General features: G+C 36.4%; 1 protein-coding gene across 7 annotated transcripts in view; it reads left to right on the top strand.

The window, feature by feature from the left end:
* RALGAPA1 (Ral GTPase activating protein catalytic subunit alpha 1) overlaps positions 1-23,106 on the top strand; it is a 280,983-nt gene that overhangs the window by 195,578 nt on the left and 62,299 nt on the right. For 6 of the 7 annotated variants that reach the window (XM_058738826.1, XM_058738825.1, XM_058738830.1 and 3 more), the window contains one exon: positions 16,850-16,973. In XM_058738826.1, the coding sequence (XP_058594809.1) occupies positions 16,850-16,973 (124 nt within the window). Of the gene's footprint in view, positions 1-6,427; positions 6,527-16,849; positions 16,974-23,106 lie in introns of those variants that run through there. The other variant, XR_009264389.1, reaches the window with a different exon arrangement.

Here is a 23,106-nt window from a genome sequence, read left to right as displayed (position 1 = left end):
TGTCTCGTTATTAGTCTCTGGGTTTTCTTTTAGCTCTTGGGTCATTTTCAATTTATTTTATCTTTTTGGTTTTTTACAAAACTCTTTTTCATTGAGACTTTCAAAACGCATACTAGCAGGTAATAGTATCATAATTCTGTCCTATTCCTTTTCTCCTTTTATTTTTGTTGGACTTTTTTTTTCTCTTTTTAAAAAATTAATTAAATTATGTATTCCCATATTATTCCTTCAGAGTTTTTCCAACCTGGCTTTATTGAGATAGAATTGACATACAACATTTTGGTAGTTTATGGTTTAAACATAATGATTTATAAATATACATATTGCAAAACGATTACCACAATAAGGTTAGTTAACACATCTATTTTAGTTACATGTTACAATTATTTTTTGTAATGAAAACTTTAAAAAACCCTCTCTCTTAGCAACCTTTAAATATATAGTACAGTACTGTTAACTATAGTTAGCATGCTGTACATTACTTCCCCCGAATTCATCTTACAACTGGAAGTTTATGCCCTTTGACCACCTTCACCAATTTTGCCCCTTACCCCATCCCCATGACCAGAAGCTTTACTGATAGCATAAACAGTCAACTGACATATGTGTTATATGTTGTATGTGTTATATATTGTACTCTTTAAGCTATAGGAAAAATGTTAACTGAGAAAATCATAAGGAAGAGAAAATATATCTATAGCACTGCACTGTATTTGTTGAAAAATTTTTGTTTATAAGTGGACCCACACAGTTCAAACCCCTGTTGTTCATGGGTCAACTGTGCATGTATACCACATTTTCTTAATCCATTCATCTGTTGATGGACAGGTGGTTTTTCACACGTTGGCTATTATAAATAATGCTGCAGTGAACATGGGGATGCAGATTTCTCTTCAAGAGAGTAATTTTGTTTCCTTTGGATATATACCCAGAAGTGGGATTGCTGGATTATGGAGTAGTTCTGTTTTTAATTTTTTGAAGAACCTCCATACTGTTTTCCATAATGGCTGCATCAATTTACATTCCCACCAACAGTGTACAAGGGTTGTCTCTTTTGTACATCTTTGCCAGTACTTGTTATCTCTTGTCTTTTTGATGATAGCTATTCTAACAGTTGTGAGGTGGTATCTCCCTGTGGTTTTGATTTGCAGTTCCCCAATAATTAGTGATGCTGGACACCTTTTCATGTACCTGTTGGCTATTTGAATATCCCCTTTGAAAAATATCTCTTTGAGTCCTTGGCCATTTTTCTTAGGTCCTCTTTTCTTTTTTTGCCCACTTTAATTGTATTACTTGTTTTATTACTGTTGAATTGTATGAGTTACTAATATTTTGAATACTAACCCATTATCAGATACATATATATATAATTCGCAGATATTTTCTTCCATTTCATAGGTTCCCTTTCCATTTTGTTTATCATCTGTTCTGCTATGCAGAAGCTGTTTAGTTTGACATAGTCCCACTTGTTTGTGTTGGTTTTGGTTTGGAGTTTTGGTTTTGTTGCTTGTGCTTTCATATCTAAAAAAAATCACTGCCAAGACCAATGTCAAAGAGCTTACCTTCTATTTTTCTTCTAGGAGTTTTATGTTAAGTCTTTGATCCATTTCATGTTAGTTTTTGTGAGTGGTATAAGGTAGGAGTCCAGTTTCATTCTTTTGCATGTGAATATCTGTTTTTCTCCATACCATTTATTGAAGAGACTATCTTTTCTCCATTGAGTATTCTTGGATCCCTTGTCAAATATTAGTTGACTATTTATGCATCGGTTTATCTCTGGGTTGTCAGTTCTGTTCCATTGATCTTTGTTTTTATTACAATACAATTTGATGACTATAGTGTTGTAATATAATTTGTAATCAGTAAGTGTGATGCCTCTAGCTTTGTTATTCTTAGAATTGCTTTGACTCTCTTGGGTCTTTTGTGATTCCATTATGAATTTTAGTATAGTTTTTCTGTTTCTGTGAAAAATGCCATTGGGTTGATAAGGATTACAGTGAATCAGTAGATTACTTTGGATCAAATGAACATTTTAATACTAATCCATGAACCACAGGTTATCTTTCTCTTTATTTGTTTCTTCAGTATCTTTCATCAATGTCTTAAAGTTTACATTATGAAAATCTTTTATCTTGGTTAAATTTTTTCCTAAGTAAATTTTTTGGATGCTATTATAAATGAGATTTTCTTTATTTCTTTGGCAGATAATTCAATGTTAGTATATAGAAAAATGACTGACTTTTGTGTCCTACATTTTTATTGAATTTGTTTACTAGTTCTAACAGTTTTTTTATGCAGTCTTCTGGATTTTCTTTTTTTTTCAACGTTTTTTTTTTGTTTTTTGTTTTTTTTTTATTTATTTTTGGACAGAGAGAGACAGAGCATGAACGGGGGAGGGGCAGAGAGAGAGGGAGACACAGAATCGGAAACAGGCTCCAGGCTCCGAGCCATCAGCCCAGAGCCTGACGCGGGGCTCGAACTCACGGACCGCGAGATCGTGACCTGGCTGAAGTCGGACGCTTAACCGACTGCGCCACCCAGGCGCCCCTGGATTTTCTTATAAGGTCATGTCATCTACAAAAGGAGATAATTGTATTACTTTCTTTCCAATTCAGATGCTTTCTATTTCTTTTTCTTGCTTGATTGCTCTGACGAGGACTTCCAGTACTATATTGAGTAAGAGTGATGAGAGTGGGCACCCTGATCTGTTCCTGTTCTTAGGAAAAAATCTTTCAGTTTTTCTCTGTATGATGTTAGCTGTGAGCTTGTCAGATAAGGCCTTAATTATGTTAAGGTGCATTCCTACTCTGTCCAGTTTATTGAGAGTGTTTGTCATGAATGGATATTGAATTTTGTCAAATTCTTTAGCTGCATCTATGGGGATGATTGTGTGAATTTTATCTTTTATTCTGTTAATGTGATGTATTACATCTATTGATTTGCATGTGTTGAACCATCCTGGCATCCAAAGGATGAATCTTACTTTATCATGTTGTTTGATCCTTTAATGTACTGTTGAATTCTATTTGCTAGTATTTTGTTGAGAATTTTTGCATCTGAACTCATGAGATGTTGGCCTGTAATATTCTTTTCTTATAGTATTCTTAACAAGCTTGGGTATCAAGGTAATGCTCTCCTGATAAAATGAATTTGGAAGTATTCCCTCCCTTTCACTTTTGTGGAAGAGTTTGAGAAGGATTGGTATTATTTCTTTAATTGTTGAGTAGAATTCACAGTGAAACCATCTGGTACAGGGCTTTTCTTCGTTGGAAGGTTTTTGATTACTGCTTCCATCTGCTTACATGTTTAGACTTTCTGTTCTTTGATAATTAAGTCTTGATAGGTTGTACATTTCTAGGAACTTACCATTTCTTTTAGGTTGTCCAGTTGTTTGGCATATAGTTGTTTATCATAATCTCTTACGATCATTTGCATTTCTGCGGTATCAGTTGTAATATCTCCTCTTTGTTTATAACATGCATTCAGGTCCTCTTTTTTGTGGTTTATTCAGCTAAAGGTTTTCCAATCTTGTTTATATTTTCAAAGAACCAGCTCTTGGTTTTGATCATTTTTTCTGTTTTCCTATTCTTTATTTCATTTATTTCTGCTCTAGTTTTTGTTTCCTTTCTTCTGTTAACTTTGGGCTTAGTTTATTCTTCTTTTTCTAGTTCCTTTAGGTGTAAAGTTAGGTTATTTATTTGAGATCTCTTTTCTTTTTTTTTTTTTTATTTTAGAGAGAGAGCACAAACAGGGGAGAGGGACAGAGGGGGAGAAAGAGAGAATCTTAAGCAGGCTCTGTGCTCAGCGCAGAACCCAGCATGGAGCTCAGAGCTCAATCCCATGACCCCGGGATCATGACCTGCACCAAAATCAAGTCAGACGCTCAACTGACTGAGCCATCCAGGCGCCTCTCTTTTTTCTTGATGTATGTATATATCACTATAAACTCCCCTCTTGAAACTACTTTTGCTGCATTCTATAAATTATGGTTTGTTGTATTTCCTTTTTTGTTTGTCTCAAGATATTTTTAATTTCCCTGTTGATTTCTTTTTTGACCCATTGGTTGTTTAGGAGTGTGTCATTTAGTTTCCATGTATTTGTGAATTTTTCAGCTTTCCTCCTGTTTATTGATTTCTAGTTTAATTCCTTTGTGTTTGGAAAAGATACATGATATAAGATTTCTATCTTCTTGAATTTGTTGAGATTTGTGTTCCAGCACATGATCTGTCCTAGATCATGTTGGCCTGTAATTTTCCATGTGCACTTGAGAAGAATGAATGTGCACTTGAGAAGAATATATATTCTGCTACTGTTGAACAGAATGTTCTATATATATCTGTTAAGTCTGTTTGGTCTGTAGTACTGTTCAAATGTACTTTCTTGCTTGATTTCCTGTCTGGATGATTTGTTCATTGTCGAGAGTGGGGTGTTAAAGTCCCCAGCTGTTACTGTATTGCTGTTTATTTCCCTTTACTGTTACTATTTGCTTTATATAGTTAGGTGCTTCAGTGTTGGATGCATAAATATTTATAATTGTTTTTCTTGACGGATTGACCCATTTATGGTAGTGACTTTTTTTTTTTTTTACCGTTTTTAACACACAGTCTACAAATATAGCAACCTTTGCTTCTTTTTGTTGTTTTACCATTTGCTTAAGATATTGTTTTCCATCCCTTCATTTTCATACTCTGTGTTGTGTTGTCTGTAAAGCTAAAATGAGTCTCTTGTAAGCAGCATATCATTTGGAACTCACTTTTTTTTTCTGATCTATTCAGCCATTCTGTCTTTTGATTGGCAAATTTAATTCATTAACATTTAAAGTAATTATTGAGAGGTAAAAACTTACTAATGCCATTTTTTCATTGTTTTCTGTTTTGTAGATAGTTTGTTTTTTGCTTTCTCTACGGGTGTCTTCATTTGTGATCTAAAGACTTTTTAGAGTAGTATGTTTGAGTCCTTTATCATAATTTTTTGTGTATCTACTACAGGATTTTCCTTTGTGGTTACCATGAGGCTTATATAAAATATGTTATGTTTATAATGTCTTATTTGAAGCTGATTAGAACTTGATAGGTAGCATACTGAAACTTTAGATTTTTACTTCTTCCTCGCATTTTAGGTTATGATGTTACTACAGTTTATATATTTTTTATATTGTGTATCCAATAACAAATTATTATATTTATGATTTTTAAACATTTTCTAACTTTTATTATTTTTTTTTTTTCAACGTTTTTTATTTATTTTTGGGACAGAGAGAGACAGAGCATGAACGGGGGAGGGGCAGAGAGAGAGGGAGACACAGAATCGGAAACAGGCTCCAGGCTCCGAGCCATCGGCCCAGAGCCTGACGCGGGGCTCGAACTCACGGACCGCGAGATCGTGACCTGGCTGAAGTCGGTCGCTTAACCGACTGCGCCACCCAGGCGCCCCTAAACATTTTCTAACTTTTAAACTAGAGTTGTAATTAATTATGTACCATGATTACAGTGGGCTTTCTTGTCTTGATACAAATAATCTACTTAATCTTTCCAAAGAAACAGTTTCTCATTTATTATATTCTATTATGTTTTTTTTTTTTTAGAAGGGAGAGCCCTTTTTTTTTTTTTTTTAATTTATTTATTTATTTTGAGAGAGAGCAAATGGGGGCCAAGAGAGAGGGAGAGAGAGAATCTCAACCAGGCTCAGCACTGTCAGCAGGATGGAGAGCCCCATGTGGGGCTCCAACTCACAAACCATGAGATCATGACCTCAGCTAAAATCAAGAGTTGGACACTTACCTGACTGAGCCCACCAGGCACCCCTATGTTCTATTTTTTAACTCATTAATTTTTGTTTATTATTTCTTAATTTATAAGTTTTATATTGTTCTTTTTCTTCTAGAATTGAATGTTATTTGTCTTAGTTTTATTTTTTTTTATTATTTTTACTTTTTTTCAATATATGAAATTTATTGTCAAATTGGTTTCCATACAACACCCAGTGCTCATCCCAAAAGGTGCCCTCCTCAATACCCATCACCCACCCTCCCCTCCCTCCCACCCCCCATCAACCCTCAGTTTGTTCTCAGTTTTTAAGAAGTCTTATTATTTTTTAACAATGAAATAGTCTTAGGGTATAAAATTTTTCTGAGCATATAGCTCCTATCGATTTTTTTAGCCTCAGCTTAAACATCACTTTATTTGAAATTCTTTCCCTAAACTACCCCTAACTCTTTACCTTCTCCCTAGTCATGTTTGGACCTTCGATGTGCTCTCACAGACCCCTGTAACACTTCCTTGTCATAGCATTTATCACACCATATTATTATTATTATTTCTTAGATATTTTTATTACTTCTTTCCAAGACAGTTATAATAACTCTCTAGGTAATCTGTGAGTTCTCGTATCCTAACTCTTCCCCATGATAATTTATCTTTGGTACTAGATGGTCAAGTCCTTGAGGGCAGGAATCATATCTCTTTTGCTGTCTTGCTCATCATGTGTTCTCAGACCTCACTGCTCTACAGAAACTATCCTTCTGAAGGTTAGTATCCTGACCATCAAGTCTAAAGTTTTCTCAGTCCTCACCAGGCCCTTTGATTTATCTGATTAACTAAATTTAGTTACTTTAATAAGCATTTTAAAAGATTTAAACGATTACAGCAGTGAGATTTACAAAATAATTGATTACAAAGCACAGAGTTCCCACACACCCTCTTTCCTCCTTCACATAATTTTCTCTGTCTCTTGTATCCTTGTGGTAACATTTGTTAAAATTGCTGAAACAATATTGATATATTATTTTTAACGGAAGTCCATAGTTTACATGAAGAGTTCATTCTCTGTGTTGTACATTGTATGCATTTTGACAAATTAGTAACACGTATCCACCATTACAGTATCCTATATAATAGTTTCACTGCCCTAAAACCCCCTGAGTATTATATCCCCTAATTTAATACTATTGTCTCTTCTCTAAAATGTTCTTCTCCCCTGGCTTCTGTAACACTATAATTACCTTGTTCAAATCCTAGTTTTCTATTATTCCAAGTTTGTCTTCACTGGTTCATCTTTTACCTCCTAACCCCGTAACATAGCTATCCCTCTCATTATGATATCTCTCATACCTTCTCAACCCCATTCTTGCCATGTACTCCTCCTATCTCTCAATTCTCGATCATAATTTTGCAGCTGCCTGTTACAAATTTTTACCTGCTTCCTCATTACCATTGCCAAATCAAATCCTCTCATAATTTTCTTGGTTATGTTTAGAAATATTGTATCAGTCACCTAAACTTGACCATTTCCTTTCCCTTGCCCTTCCTCTGTCTCTCCTTTGCTTCTCTTGCCCCCAACCCCTTGATTCATGTTCTTATTACTTTTAAGAGAGTGTTAGAAGGTGGGGGAGTGGGGTGGTAAAGTATCCCCCAAATTAACAAGGCCCTTTGGGAATGGAAAACAAAGCAGGCAACTCCACACAGTTTACACAGAATTTTGGGGGGGTAACTTACTGACACGGGGGATCAGGCAGAGGACAGTCCACAGCAGCTGCATAGTTATTCTCTGCAAAGTCCAGACCTTAGTCCACAAATTTTATAGAACGAAGAGACATGCAGTAGGGCATTGTAGTGAGATCAGAGGGTTCACAAGCACTTTAGATTGTTTGCATGCACCTGATTAACAGCTAACCTTTAATTAGACCTCGTGATACCACCTGTGCATCAGGGAAGGGAAAGACAATGTTCTCTCTAACAGATTCATGAGAGGCCAAAACAAGCCATCTCAGCCTTGGCAAGCATTTCTAAGGAATGTATATTAACCTCCAAGGGGCCCTGAACACGTAGCCACAAGCAAACATGAGTAAGATAGCCAAATGTGGAGTAAGTATCGAGAGTTATAACAACTCTCTTAAGTATAGCCTCTCATCTCCTGACTTCCCCATCTAAACAGTCCTCAACACCAGAATAATATTTCTAAAGTAAAATTTTGATTTTTTTTTTCCTTAGTGTCTTTCTAGTGCGTGGACCAGACTCTTTAGTCCAGAGCTCAGTTCATACCAGCCAGTCTTGGCTGTTCATGGTTCTTTATGTTACCTTATGCTCTTCTACTTCTTGGCTCCTGCTAAACTACTACTTGTCTTATATATACCTTGAATATATGGGGGACATCTTACTTGAGAAAGCATAGGCATTTTTTTTAATACTCTATACCAAATGAATACATGACATTTATTTGCTTTTTTAAAAAAGAAACAACAGTTTCCTTTCTTTTTCAATACAGTGGGTTCAAATAAATTCACTCTATGTGACATTAAAACAAATTTTGAGCTATTTCTCAAGAAACCGGTAGACAAACCTGATTACAGGCACACCTCATTTTGCTGTGCTTTAGTTTATTTCACTTCGCAGTTACAGCCATTTTTACATAGTGAAGGTTTGTGGCAACCCTGTGTCAAGCAAGTCTGTCAGCACCATTTTTTCCAACAGCATTTGCTCACTTTATGTCTGTCTGTCACATTTTGGTAATTCTTGTAATATTTCAAACTTTCATTATATTTGTTATGGTAATCCATTATCAGTGGTTATACAGCTTGCTGAAAGCTCAGATGATGGTTAGCATTTTTAGTAATAAAGGTTTTTTTTTAATTGAAGTATGTACTTTTTTAGACATAATGCTATTGCACACTTAATAAACTATGATATAGTCCAAATGTAACTTAGAAATGCGCTGAGAAACAAAAAAAAATTCATTTGACTTCATTGCTACATTCACTTTATTGTAGCCTAGAACTGAACCTGCAGTATCTCTGAGGTACACTTGTACTTGTCTGATGAACTAGGGAGAAAAAATGAAAAGTTACATTATTTTTCATAAAATGTTTATTATGAGAGAAAGTAACGTGCACATGCAGGATAAGGTAAGAAGCAGAGAAGGCCGAGGGGAGGGGGAAGGGTGTGGGTAGAATCCCAGGCAGGCTCTGCACTGCAGAAGCCAGTGCGGGGCTCGATCTCACAAACCATGAGATCATGACCTGGGGCAAATTCAAGAGTTGGACACTTACCCAACTGAGCCACCCAGGCACCTCAAAAAAGTTACATTGGTTATACTCTTATCTCCCTAGACGATCTTTTATTTTCTTTGACTAGATTAACTGATTCCTGTTCCTCATGGTTGAACCACCGGATTTTTTTATTTCAAATCTCAGTATTTGTATTATTATTTCTATTGCAGTGTATATGTAGGGATTCAGAAGTGCTTATAACTTACCAGACTTTGCTTTGAATTTTCCAGTAGTAAGCTCATAATACTTTGCTAGTGCTATGCGTATTCTTATACGGTCACATAGAAGTTGCAAGTTCATTAATTTCTTTTTTTTTTTCTGGTGCCTTATTGTTCATTTTTGTGGTATAAAGCTAATGTCAATATACCAAACATTTTAGCAGCAGTAGTTAGTAGGTAGAAAAATAAGAAGAAATGGTGAAAGATTAAAATTTGAGATGAAATTATTCATCTTATTATTCATTTTTGTGGTATATATTAAGCTAATGTCAATATACCAAACATTTTAGCAGCAGTAGTTAGTAAGTAGAAAAATAAGAAGAAATGGTGAAAGATTAAAATTTGAGATGAAAGGGCAGCTGAGCTCTGCTTTTACAAATTGTAAGAAGGTCGCGGCACCTGGGTGGCTCAGTTGTAAGTGTCCAACTTAAACTCAGGTCATCATCTCACAGTTCGTGGGTTGGAGCCCCATGTTGGGCTCTCTGCTGACAGCTCAAAGTCTAGAGCCTGCTTCAGATTATGTCTCCCTGTCTCTCTGCCCCTCCCCTGCTCATGTTCTGTTTCTCTCTCTCTGAAGAATAAATAAATGTAAAAAAAATTTTTTTTAATAAAAAAAATTGGGGGGCGCCTGGGTGGTTCAGTCGGTTAAGCGTCCGACTTCAGCTCAGGTCACGATCTCGCGGTCCATGAGTTCAAGCCCCGCGTCGGGCTCTGGGCTGATGGCTCGGAGCCTGGAGCCTGCTTCCGATTCTGTGTCTCCCTCTGTCTCTGACCCTCCCCCGTTCATGCTCTGTCTCTCTCTGTCTCAAAAATAAATAAACATTAAAAAAATTAAAAAAAATTCGAAGAAGGTCATAGATAATATAAAGATGATTTCTCTTTTACTTTTGCATTGTAAAGATTTATATTCTTTTTTTTCCTACATGGCACATATCTTTCTCTCAACTTTTAGATTTTTTTTAATGTTTATTTATTTATTTTCGGGGTGGGTACAGAGAGAGAGGAAGACAGAGTACCCCAAGCAGGCTCCACACTATCAGCACAGAGACTAACACAGGGCTTGAACTCCTGAATGGTGAGATCATGACCTGAGCCAAATCAAGAGCCAGCCGTTTAACCTACTGAGCCACCCAGGCACCCCCCAACTTTTAGATTTATATAGTACTAAGTGAACAGTTCTGAGTCTTTCCAATTTTATAAATTATGATTTATGAGTTCTAATTAATGGTCCTTTGCCTAAATAAAATGAAAATGTTTGAAATATTGCAAGAATTCCCAAACCATGACACAGACACACAAGGTAAGAACACGGAGAAGTTCCCTTTCTGCCAGGATCAGAATTTATATATAGTGGATCATGCTTCGAAGTTAAATTCTTAACAGCTTTCTTGAGATGTATTTCTTATACCGTACATTTTACTCATTTAAAGTGTACGTGTTTTTAGTGCATTCAAGGGTTGTGCAACTATCATGACAACCTAATTTTAGAATATTTTAGTCCCTTCGAAAGGAGACCCATACCCATTACCAGTAACTCCCCATTACTGCCAACCATCCCCCACCACACTCACCAGCTCTAAAAATTTTCTTTTTTTAATGTTTATTTATTTTTGAGACAGAGCATGAGCATGAGCAGGGGAGGGGCAGAAAGAGAGGGAGACACAGAATTCAAAGCAGGCTCCAGGCTCTGGGCTCTGGGCTGTCTGCACAGAGCCCGACGCAGGGCTTGAACCCACAGACCATGAGATCATGACCTGAGCCAAAGTCAGATACTTAACCGACTGAGCCACCCAGGTGCCCCATACTCCTCAGGTCTAGACAATACTAATCTACTTTCTGTTTCTGCAGATGTGCCTATACTGGGCATATCCTACAAAAGGAGTCAAACAGTATATAGTCTTTTGTGGCAGGCTTCTTAGCACAGTGTTTTCAAAGTTATTCCATATTGCAAGTATATCTCAGCACTTGATTTTTTTTATTGCTGAATAATATTCCATTATATGAATATACTACATTTCTGTTTATTCATCAGTCGATGGACATTTGGATTGGTTTCACTTTTTAGATATTAATAATAATGATGCCATGAATATTCATATACACATTTTTTTACATGGACACTTTATAATTTTATAAACATTTTTATAAGACTTTTACAGTTTTAGACCTTATATTAAGATCTGTGGTTCATTTTGATTGTTGTTTTTGGTGTAAGATCAGAAGTTGTGAGGTAAGAATTCAACTTCATTCTTCTGCTTATGGATATCCATTTGCCCCAGCACTGTTTGTTGACAAGACTCTTCTTTTCCCGTTGAATTGTCTTGGTACTGTTGTCAAAAAGCAATTGACAGTGAATATAAAGGTTTATTTCTGGACCAAAGATTCTGTTCCATATAGACCTGTTTGTCACTTCTTATGACACTATCACAGTGCATTGATTGCTGCTGCAATGTAGCAAGTTTTTAACATTTTTTTTTTTTTTAATTTATTTTTGGGACAGAGAGAGACAGAGCATGAACGGGGGAGGGGCAGAGAGAGAGGGAGACACAGAATCGGAAACAGGCTCCAGGCTCCGAGCCATCAGCCCAGAGCCTGACGCGGGGCTCGAACTCACGGACCGCGAGATCGTGACCTGGCTGAAGTCAGACGCTCAACCGACTGCGCCACCCAGGCGCCCCTGTAGCAAGTTTTTAAATTGGGATTATGAGTCCTCCAACTTTGTCTTTTTTTTTTTTTCAAGATAGTTGTGGCCATTCCAGATCTTTTATATCTTCCTATGAATTTTAGACTGAGCTTATCAATTTTTACAAAAACAGCAGCGGGTATTTTGATAGGGATTACATTGTTTGTCGATCAGTTTGAGGGTACTATCTTAACAATATTAAGTCTTTCCGTCCATGAGTGTGAAATTTTTTTTTAAAGATCTTTAATTTTGTTTGACAGTGTTTTGTGATTTTTCAGAGTATAAGTTTTGAACTTCTGTTTTCAGAGTATAAGTTTTATGCTTAACTTTTTGTTAGGTACTTTTGTACCTATTTACCTAAGTAATTCATTAGTTTTAGTGACATGGCTTTATAAAAGGAATTTTCTTATGTTTGTTTTCTGATTGTTCATTGTTGGTATATAGAAATACTTGATTTTTACATGTGGGTATTGTATCCTGAACTCATTTAATAGCTCTAAAAACTTTTTAGTAGATTCCTTTCTATATACAAAATCATCTCATCTGCAAGTGGATGTAGTTTTATTTATTCCTTTGCACTCATATTACTAATTGATTCTCTTTGTTATTGATCTACTCAGGTGTTCTGTTTCCTCTTGAGTTGAATTTAGTAATTTGTGTCTCTAGGTATTTTTCCATTTAATCTAAGTTATCTAATTTGTTGGCATAAATTAATATTGTTGTTCATAGTTGCCTTATAATCTTTTTTATTTCTGTAACATGTATAATGATATCTCTTTAGTTTCTGATTTTAGTAATTTGATTCTTCTTGTTTTCTTGTTCAGTCTAGCTATAAGGTTCATTTTTTTTTTATTATCTCAAAGAACCAATTTTTGGTTTTGTTGATTTTTTTCTCTGTTGTCTTTCTGTTCCATTTCATTTTCTTTCCACTCTAGTTTTTATTAACTCCTTCCTCTACCTGCTTTGATTTTAGTTGCTCTTTTTCTAGTTTTTTAAGGTAGAAAGTTTAGTTATTGATGCAAGATCTTTCCATCTTTTTTTTTTTTTTAAGTTATTTATTTTGAGAGGGAGATTGAGAGAGCATGAGCAGGGGAGGGTCAGAAAGAGAGCAAGAGAGAGAATCCCAAACAGGCTCCACACTGTCAGTGCAGAGCCCCATGTGGGGCTCGAATTCACAAACCTTGAGATCATGACTTGAGCCGAAATCAATCAAGAGTCAGACGCTTAACCAACTGAGCCACCCAGGCACCCCATCTTTTTTTAATAAAAGCATTTACATCTATAAATTTACCCATGAGCACTGCTTTACCTACATGCCATCACTTTTGGTATGTTATGTTTTCATTTTCATCATCTCTAAGTATTTTCTTATTTCCCTTGACATTTATTCTTTCAGTTATTTAGGAGTACATTGTTTCATTTCTACATGTATGTGAAATTCCAAAAGTTTTTTTTTTCTTTTATCGATTTCTAATTTCATTCCATTGTGATTAGAAAATATACTTTGCATAATTTCAGTCTTTTCAAATTTATTGAGGCTTTTTAATTACCAAATGATCTGGCCTGAAGGATGTTCTTGTATTCTTGAGAAGAATGTGTTTGCTGCTAGAAGAATGTGTTTCTCCACTTTCTGGAGTGTTCTATAGATGTCCTTTTAGGTCTAGTTGGTTTATAGTGTTGTTCAAGTCTTCTATTTTCCTGTTGATACTCTTTTCTTTGTCTAATATTGAAAGTAGGGTATTGAAGTCTTCAACTACGATTGTAGAAGTGTCTGTTTCTGTCTCCAATTCTGTTTGTGTTTCATTTATTTTGAAGCTCTGTGTGAGTACATGTGTGTTAATTTTATATCTTCTTAGTAGGTTGACCTTTTAACTTTAGGAAATGTCTCTTTATCACTAACACTTTTTGTTTTAAAGTCTAATATTAACTATAGCCACCCCAGATTTCTTGGTTACTGTTTGCATGGTATCTTTTTCCATTTATTTTACTTTCAACATTGTGTCTTTGAATCAAAAGTGTATTGGTAGTGGTGGTTGTTCACTTGAGCATTTATTTTCTAATGATGGGGCTAAACTAATCCTACAAAGTCTATTTCCCCACAATGTGCAGCCTCAGATCTCCCTGCTCAAAAAATTTTTTTAATTTTTTTATCTTTTAGCAGGGCTACCATGGGTTCTCCCTGGGCTGACATAATCTAATATTTAAGTTTCTACTTTGGCCCCCTTCACCAGTTAGTTTTTTGTTGTTTATTGTGCATGTATGTGTGGCTTAGAGGTTGCTGTCATAGTCAGAGTGTTTATATTTTTAATCCCATGTTCACCCAGAGACTAGTACCTTGGAGGTTTGCTCTCTGGTTGCTCCAAAGAGAGTACAGCCTTGGATATGCACAGTCATTGACTGGATGTTGTTTTTAAGTTGTGGCTTCCTAGGAGTTGACCCTGAGTTTAAGTAGAGTACTATGAGGCTTAGCTTTGTGTTGGTAAGTCTTTGTGGGTTGGGGAATGCTTTCCTATCTGTCCTGCATCTTACTCTGATTGCTCTTGTGTGGGTTCCAGTTAGTACATGTACACAGGTTTCTTGACCCCTAGACTTGACTGTGTTCTCAAGAGGGTTCTTCTTGGCTGTCTCTTTCTACTTCTCTTTCTCTCTTGGCTGCTCTGCTCTTTTACTTGTGTCTGGCGGTGCTACTTCTCTTAATTGCTTTTTTCCACCGTGCTTTTTCTTTTTTTTTTTTTTTTCAACTTTTTTTTTTTATTTATTTTTGGGACAGAGAGAGACAGAGCATGAACGGGGGAGGGTCAGAGAGAGAGGGAGACACAGAATCGGAAACAGGCTCCAGGTTCCGAGCCATCAGCCCAGAGCCTGACGCGGGGCTCGAACTCACGGACCGCGAGATCGTGACCTGGCTGAAGTCGGACGCTTAACCGACTGCGCCACCCAGGCGCCCCAATGCTTTTTCTTGTTTTTGACAATACCCATAGGCATGGAGTTTTGTTTCAAAATAAAATCATTCCCCTCAGGCAGAGCTGCTACTAAGCTCTTTGTCCGTATGATCCACCCTTCACCCTGATCAGAACACATGTAGTGGCAGTACTCTGCCACTGTATTATACCTGAGCTGGGGTCAAGGACCAACTTTTCCTAGAGTAATACCCTACCTCTGTAAGCGGACACTTGGGGAGGGATTGGCAGTTCTTCATCTTCCTACCTTTCTTTCCCCTATCAGTGTGAAACCTTTATCCCACTGATAAGCTAGGGTGAGGAAAATTGGAACAGACTCAGCCTTTTGCACCTAGAATTTCTGTTGTAAGAGAGGCCATAGCTGCCTGGAATAGTTTATGCAGCATGGAACTGGGCGGAAGAGAAACACAGCCAGCAGACTGCTGCTCCCAGGGTGAGACCATATTTCCAGTCTGGGACCTGGAGGGGATGAGGAACCCTTATCTTGGCCTAAGTACAATGCCCAGGGTAAAGCTGTAATATGGAAGTAAAGGGGTAGCATAAGGGAGCAGTCATGGCTCAGATGCCAAAGATTCACTCTGTTTTTACCAGATTTGGTAGATTTTCTTAAATGTATGTTTTGCCATTTGCTATATGCCCTTAAGACAATATTCAGAGGGGCGCCTGGGTGGCGCAGTCGGTTAAGCGTCCGACTTCAGCCAGGTCACGATCTCGCGGTCCGTGAGTTCGAGCCCCGCGTCGGGCTCTGGGCTGACGGCTCGGAGCCCGGAGCCCGTTTCCGCTTCTGTGTCTCCCTCTCTCTCTGCCCCTCCCCCGTTCATGCTCTGTCTCTCTCTGTCCCCAAAATAAATAAACATTAAAAAAAAAAAAAAAAAAAAAAAAAAGACAATATTCAGAGACTTTAAGTGATTTTTAAAAAATCATCCTCATCACTGAGATTATTATTTTGACTGGGAAAGGATCCACTGAGATTCTTACTCTATAATTCTGGAAGTTGTCCCCCTCCCCCCCTAAAATTACATTTTATTCCTTGGGTTAGATTATCCCGCCAGTACACTAAATACACCGAAAATCGCCTAAGTGTTCACCACATAAAGTGAAATATTGCTATCAGTGAAAGCAGCTAAAATATCTTCGTTCCTGATTTTAAGTTGCTGAAACCCACATTCATGACCTTATAGCTCCTTCAGAATGTGTAGGAAAATCTAGTTGTCTGACTAACCTTTCTTAGGTTTGTTTGCTTCCTTTTTAATTCCTACATATGATAGTAGTGAAAACATTACCTCTGATCATAAAGTTCATTAGTCCATGCGTTGTTAAATCACCCTAGACCGAATGTAGTATGCCCTAGTTAACTTGGAAGGCCAAATGTCACTCAAGAAATTTGTTTTTATGAGCAGTTTTAATTTGAGGGAGACCTTAAAAAAATGTCCAAGACCTTGTCAGTTATTCCATATGGTTCTATAATATTTGTGTATAAATTTCTTATTTTGTACTTTGAAGAAATGGATCATCTCTCACTCATATTTCTACTGCTATACTTAGTTTTATTTCTAAAACACATCCATTTAACTCTGGGATTCATCTACATTGTACAATAGATAATTCTTCAGGTGCTTCATGCATTCACACATGTCTTTCCTGATACTCTTTTCTCCTCTTCATTTGTCAGATCTCACTTGCCTTCACCAAACTTAGTATTACTCTTTCCTTTAAGTGTCTCTCTGTTTCTCCAGTCGGAAGTAATCAAACCTTTCTTTTATTCCACTGGCAAGTTTATAACTTTCCTAATTTTTTACTTACAATTACATATCTTCCTCTGTAGGTTATAAGATTTAATTCATTTTCCTCTTTTTATTGCCACATACTTTGTACATTGAACTTAATTATTGGATGAGTGAATAGATAAATTAATGATTGAATGGTATAATATTTTATTTTACAGTCGAGAGACTCACAAGATCGCAGTGTTTTATGTTGCTGAAGGACAAGAAGACAAACATTCCATTCTTACCAATACAGGTGGAAGTCAAGCATATGAAGATTTTGTAGCCGGTCTTGGTTGGGAGGTATTGTTTTTATTTCTTTTTTTTTTTTTTTTTTAATGTTTGTTTATTTTTGAGAAAGATCGCAAGTGGGGGAGGGACAGAGAGAGAGAGAGAGAAAATCCCAAACAGTTTCCGCACTATCAGCGCAAAGCCCAACGCAGTGTTCAAACTCAGGAACCATGAGGTCACAACCAGAGCTGAAATCCAGAGTTGGACGCTGAACCGACTGAGCCTCCTAAGCACCCTGATTGGGAGGTATTGTTTTTAAATTATACCAAATATCATTGTATTTTTATTTGGAAGCAGTGGTTTTCTTTTGCTTTCTAGCTTATTTTAGAATTATTTTAGGAGACTCAACAACTTAACGATGGGTTTGTTATTGTTTCTGCTTTATTTCCCATCTGCAAAGACAGAAGCAGTTCAGACCTTGAAAGGAAGGTTGTTGGTTTTTTTAATGAGTCAGTATATTGTTAGAGAGCACTGAAGTCATAGGTTTAGGAGAGCTGGATTTTCCTCACAGCTGTGACCACTAGACAAGTGATCTTCAGACTAAGATATGAATATCTTTAGTGCTGTACCAAGGCTTTTAGGTTAGTTTAGAGGAGATTAAATTCTAGTTCCTCAACTTTACTGAAATTAATGCCTGAAAACCTTTCTGCAGTCACTTGCCTCACCTTTTCAGTTCTTCAACTTTGTAAAAGAAAGGCATACCACACACTCATTCGAGTCCTACATTGCCCCAAAATGTTTGATGCCAAAAAAAAAAGTTAATTCAAGAAGGCATGTTCTGAGAGAGTCTCTGACAGCAAATCAACAAATGTTGAAAGGCACTGCACTTCATGTTATCCTGGCAACCTGCTCATGTCAAGGTTCCTGTACCAAATCTGTCTATCTTAGAATTGTTAACTCAGAAGGGAGGTATTTGTCATAGAAATTTGGATTAATATGTTTACCCAAATTGACACAGGAAGTATCAGACATTTTCTATCAGAAAGGGAATTTGATGCTGGCTGATCAATTTGTCATTAATAGTAGGCATTTTATATATATATTGTATCAGCCAAATCAGTAGCTCTACAGTTTTGATGAAAATATATTAAAATCATATACATGTGACATACAGTACACTAGAAATGATATCTTTTGTAGTAGTTTAAACTAATGATGAAAATTTTCATTATAGTTGTCAGTTTAATACATAGTTTCTTAAAATTCTTATAGTACATGAGCAAAATTGTTGAAGACCACTGCACTAGACTATAAGCTCCTCCTAGAGGAAAAGCACTTTGATCTCATTGAACTTTCCTTTGTTTGTTGTTGTTAAACTAGCCTTCATTTTTTTTTAAGTTTATTTATTTATTTTGAGAGTGAACGAGCAGGGGAGGGGCAGAGAGAGAGGGAGAGAGAGAATCCTAAGCAGGCTCTGCACTGGTGGTGCACAGTTATGAGGGGCTTGAACTCACAAACCATTAAATCATGACCTAAGCCTAAACCAAGAGTCAGACGCTTAACCAACTGAGCCACCTAGGCACCTCTGATTTTTCCTTTTAAAAGACATCCCAGTGCCTTGTACAGTGCCGATACATAAGCCTTTAGCATTCGGTATATATTTTTATGGCTTACCTTACATGTTATTTCACTTTGAGTTACTTGGGGTCTCTGTTCCTGTTTGCGTATTTGTCAATCTATTTTAGGCAATAGATATGGGAAGTTCAGTTGAGATTAGTTATGTGAAAGTGCTTCAGAAAGTATAAACACTCTAAATAAATTTTCTGTTAAAAAAAACCAGAAACATAGTAGTAAAAGCAAGCAAGAGACATTTGGAAAAGAACAAATTAGCAGTACTCACATTTCCTTATTTCAAAACTTAATACAAGCAATAGTAATCAAACAGTATGGCAGTGCGCCAAAAATAGACATATTGATCAATGGAAAAGAATTGAGATTCTAGAACTAAACTCATATATCTATGGTCAACTGATTTTTAACAAGTGACAGCACCATCCAGTGGAGAAAGAATAGTCTTTTCAACAAATGGTGCCAGAACAACTGGAAAGCCACATGCAAAAGAATAAAGTTGGACTATTACCTCACACTATATACAAAAATTAACTCAAAAAGGGTCAAAAACCTAATTGTAAAAGCTAAAAGTATAAAACTCTTAAAAGACAACATGAGGTAAATTTTCATGACCTTGGATTTGGATAAAGCTTTTTTTTCCTCCTTTATGGAGGTATAATTGACAAATAAAAGGGATTTTTAGATATGACACTAAAAACATGAGCAACAAAGGAAAAATAAATAAATTGGACTTCAGACTTTAAACTTTGATGCTTCAAAGGGCATCATAAATAATGTGAAAAGACAACCCACAGAATTTGAGAAAATAACTGAAATCATATATGTGATAAGGGACTTCTATCTAAGATATACAAAGAACTCCTACAAATCAATAATTAGAAAACAACCCAATTAAAAAATTAGGACCTGAATAAACATTTCTCTTAATAAGATATGCAGATAGCCAGGAGGCTCGTGAAAAGATGCTCAACATCATTATCAGAGAAATGTAAATCAAAGCCACAGAAAAAAAACTACTTCACACCCATTAAGATGGCTAGGATCAAAAAGTCGAATACTAACAACTGTAGGGTAGGATTCACCACAATCTGAACCCTCTTACACTGCTATTAGGAATGTGAAATAGTGCAACTGCTGTGCAAAACAATCTGGAAGCTCATCAAATAGTAGAACACTGAATTACCATATGATCAGAAATTCCACTCTTAGGTATCCAAGAGAAATGGAATTGTATATATAGACAAAACTTGTACATGAATGTTCATAATAGCATTTTTCACAATAGCCAAAAGGTGGAAAAACCCAAATGTCCATCAATGGGTGAATGGATAAAATGTGGTATATTACTATAATGGAATATTATTTAGCCATGAAGAGGAGTGAAATCTTGACGTGTGCTCCAGTGTGGATGTACCTTGAAAATATTATGTTAAATGAAAGAAACCAGTCACAAAAGACCAGGTGTTATGATCCATTTATATGAAACATACACACACACACACACACACACACACACACACACACATATACATGTACAGAAAATAGGTTTGTGGTTGCTTCAGACTAGTTGGAAGGATGAGGGAAGATCAGGGTGATAGCTAAAGAGTACAGGGTTTCTTTTTGAAGTGATGAAAATGTTCTAAAATTGACTGTGGTGATGATTGCACTTACCTGTGAATATATTAATGTGCATTGAGTTGTACAGTGGAAACTTTCACTTTTAAGAAGATCAAGAGGCATACTCTGCTTACTCTTCACACTAAGTGTAACAAAAACTTTGGACATTACATATAAAACAAATATTAGAAGACTCTGAAAGGCAATGAGAAGAAGACAGACCAACTCAGGACCAAGGAATGACATCATGATGGGTTCTCAAGGTTTTCTTTTTGTCTCCTATATCTCCAACTTGAATCTGAAATAGACAGCAACCTAGAAACATCAACAAGTGTTGACCAAAAGAATCCCAACAAAAGCCCACTCTTTCTAGCCAACGGATCAGGAAAGGGGCAATCTAGAGAAAGACAGAAAATATTTAGACAGTAACTGCTCTACTCCAACCAAACACCAACCAAACTCCAACAACCAAAGTAAATACTTTGACTTCCATCTCCATTTCTGACAACAAAGGTCAGTTAGGGAGCCTAGACTTTCACCCTCATGAGACTCCACACCACAAGGTCAGTGGAGACTACATGAGGAACCTGGAATTCTGTTGCCACCTCCAGCATAATGAGTTACTCTGCCTCCTCCACTGGGTAGATCACAGGAGGCCTGGTGGAAAAGTAGGCCTTTCACCATCATCCAGCAGTAATGAGACTAACCCTAGTAACTAAGGACTAACCTTGTCTCAGTGGATACAACATAGGAAACCAGAACTCCTGCCTCCACCTAACAGTAATGAAGATCTCCCTTCTGCAGGTGTCAGCAGAAGTTAAGTGGGGAACCTCCATCTAACTATAGTGAGGCAGTAACCACCTCACTTCTTTGACAGAGCTGTGTCACAAAACAGCCAACTAAGACAGGAGGATTAAATAGGATGTATAGTCTCATAACATGAAAATGTCTAGGCTTTGATCAAAAATCATACCAGGACCCAGAGAGGCCTCAAACTGAATGAAAAGAGGACAGTAGATACCAACACCAAGTGACAAAGATTTTGGGATAACCATAATATAAATGCCTTCACAAGCAGTAAAGAACACAATTGAAATAAATAAAAAATAGGAAGTCTCAGTAAAAAAAAAAAAAAAAAAAAAAAAAGAGATACAAGAAAGAACTACATGGAAATTTTAGAACTGAAAATTTCATTACTGAAATAAAAAGCTCAGTAGATGGGCGCAGCAACAGAGTCAGATAGATATGGTGGTACAGAAGAATCAATAAACTGGAAGATAAAACAGTAAAATATGTGAACAGCAGAGAGAATTGACTTTTTTTTTTAAGAGAGAGAGCAAGAGCACATTGTGTGGAGAAAGGGGCAAAGGCAGAAGGAAGGTAGGGGTGGGGAGAGAGAAAAAGAGAATCTCAAGCAGGCTCCATGCTTAGCACAGATCCTGACACAAGGCTCGATCCCGTGACCCTGGGATCATTACCTGAGCCAAAATCAAGAATTGGACACTCAACTGACTGAACTACATAGGTGCCCCAGAGAGAGAATAGATTTAAGGACAATGAACAAAGCATCAGAGACCTATGGGACTATGACAAAAGATTTAACATTCCTGTTATCTGAGGGAGACGAGAAAGAGGTTGAGTCTGAAAATTACTTGAAGAGATAATGTTGAAAACTTCCTAAATTTGGCAGGAGAAATAAAGCTGATAAAGCTACAGATTGAAGAAGCTGGGTGAAACCCAAACAGGATAAATCTAAAGGAATCCATTCTAAGACACATCATAATTAAATTTCTGAAAAATAAGAAGTCTCAAAAAAATGTCAAAAGCATCGGGAGAAAATTTGTTCCTCGTCTATAAGGGGAAAACAATTAGAATAATAGTGAATTTCTCATCAGAAAAAAGTGACAATATTTTTCAAGTGCTAAAAGAAAAAAATGCTGTCAACCAGAATCATATAGCTAGTAAAGGAGTAAAGCAAAACATTCTCAGATGAAGGAAAACTTAGAGAACTTGTTGCCAGCACACCTACCCTAAAAGAAGAACTAAAAGACATTCTATTAACTGAAAGGAAGTGATAGAACCTTGGAACACCAGAAAGAAAGAGCGTGGCAAGAAAAAACATGGGTAAATACACTAGGCTTTACTTCCCCTCTGATATTTTCATAGTTATGTTTGATGGTTGATACAAAAATTATTTCACTGTCTGAGGTGCCTGGGTGGGTGAAAATGTTGTTTCTTAATCGTATCAATGCCAGTATCCTGGTTATAATACAGTTTTGCATTGGAGGAATCTGGTACAAGTCACATAACACTTCTTGTGAATCTACAGTTATCTCTAGATAAAAATTTTAATTAAAAACATAGAGACCATCAAGTATTACAAAAGTGTTTAGAGCAAAGGAACACTAAAATGAGACTTTTTCTCCAAGACATGATCAGAGAATTGACCTGAAGATAAATAACCTGTTCACTAAAACAAAACAAAAGGTCTGCACTTATATGCTATTTTTCACCTGTCATAATTAACAAAGATCATAAAGTTTGGCAATATATTTGAGAGGCCATGAGGGAAACAGGTATTCGTATTCACTGTTGGTGACATCTGTAGAGAGCTATTTGGTAGTGAGCTTCAAATTAAAAGTGCATATGCCCTTTGACTTACAGTTCGACTTTTAATTATTTGTCCTACAGATCTACTTTCACAAATGCAACATGACATGTATTCTGTGTTATTCACTGCAGCATTGACTATAATAGCAAAGACTGGAAACAGCCTAAATATCCTTCAAGTAGGGGACTAGTTAAATTATTGTACATCAAGAAAACAAACTTCTGTGAAGCCATGAAAACAAAACAAATGAGGAAGCTCTTTACTTACTAATGAGTACTTTTCAGAGTATTTTAAGTGCAAAAAAAAGCAAGGTGCAGAACATTATATGTGTGTGCTGTGTGTGTG

This window comes from Neofelis nebulosa, chromosome 7 (assembly GCF_028018385.1).
Source record: "Neofelis nebulosa isolate mNeoNeb1 chromosome 7, mNeoNeb1.pri, whole genome shotgun sequence".
In the NCBI taxonomy this organism is placed as follows: Eukaryota; Metazoa; Chordata; class Mammalia; order Carnivora; family Felidae; genus Neofelis; species Neofelis nebulosa.
The sequence above is the reverse complement of the archived record's forward strand: the minus strand, read 5'-3'. Positions and strand labels throughout refer to the sequence as shown.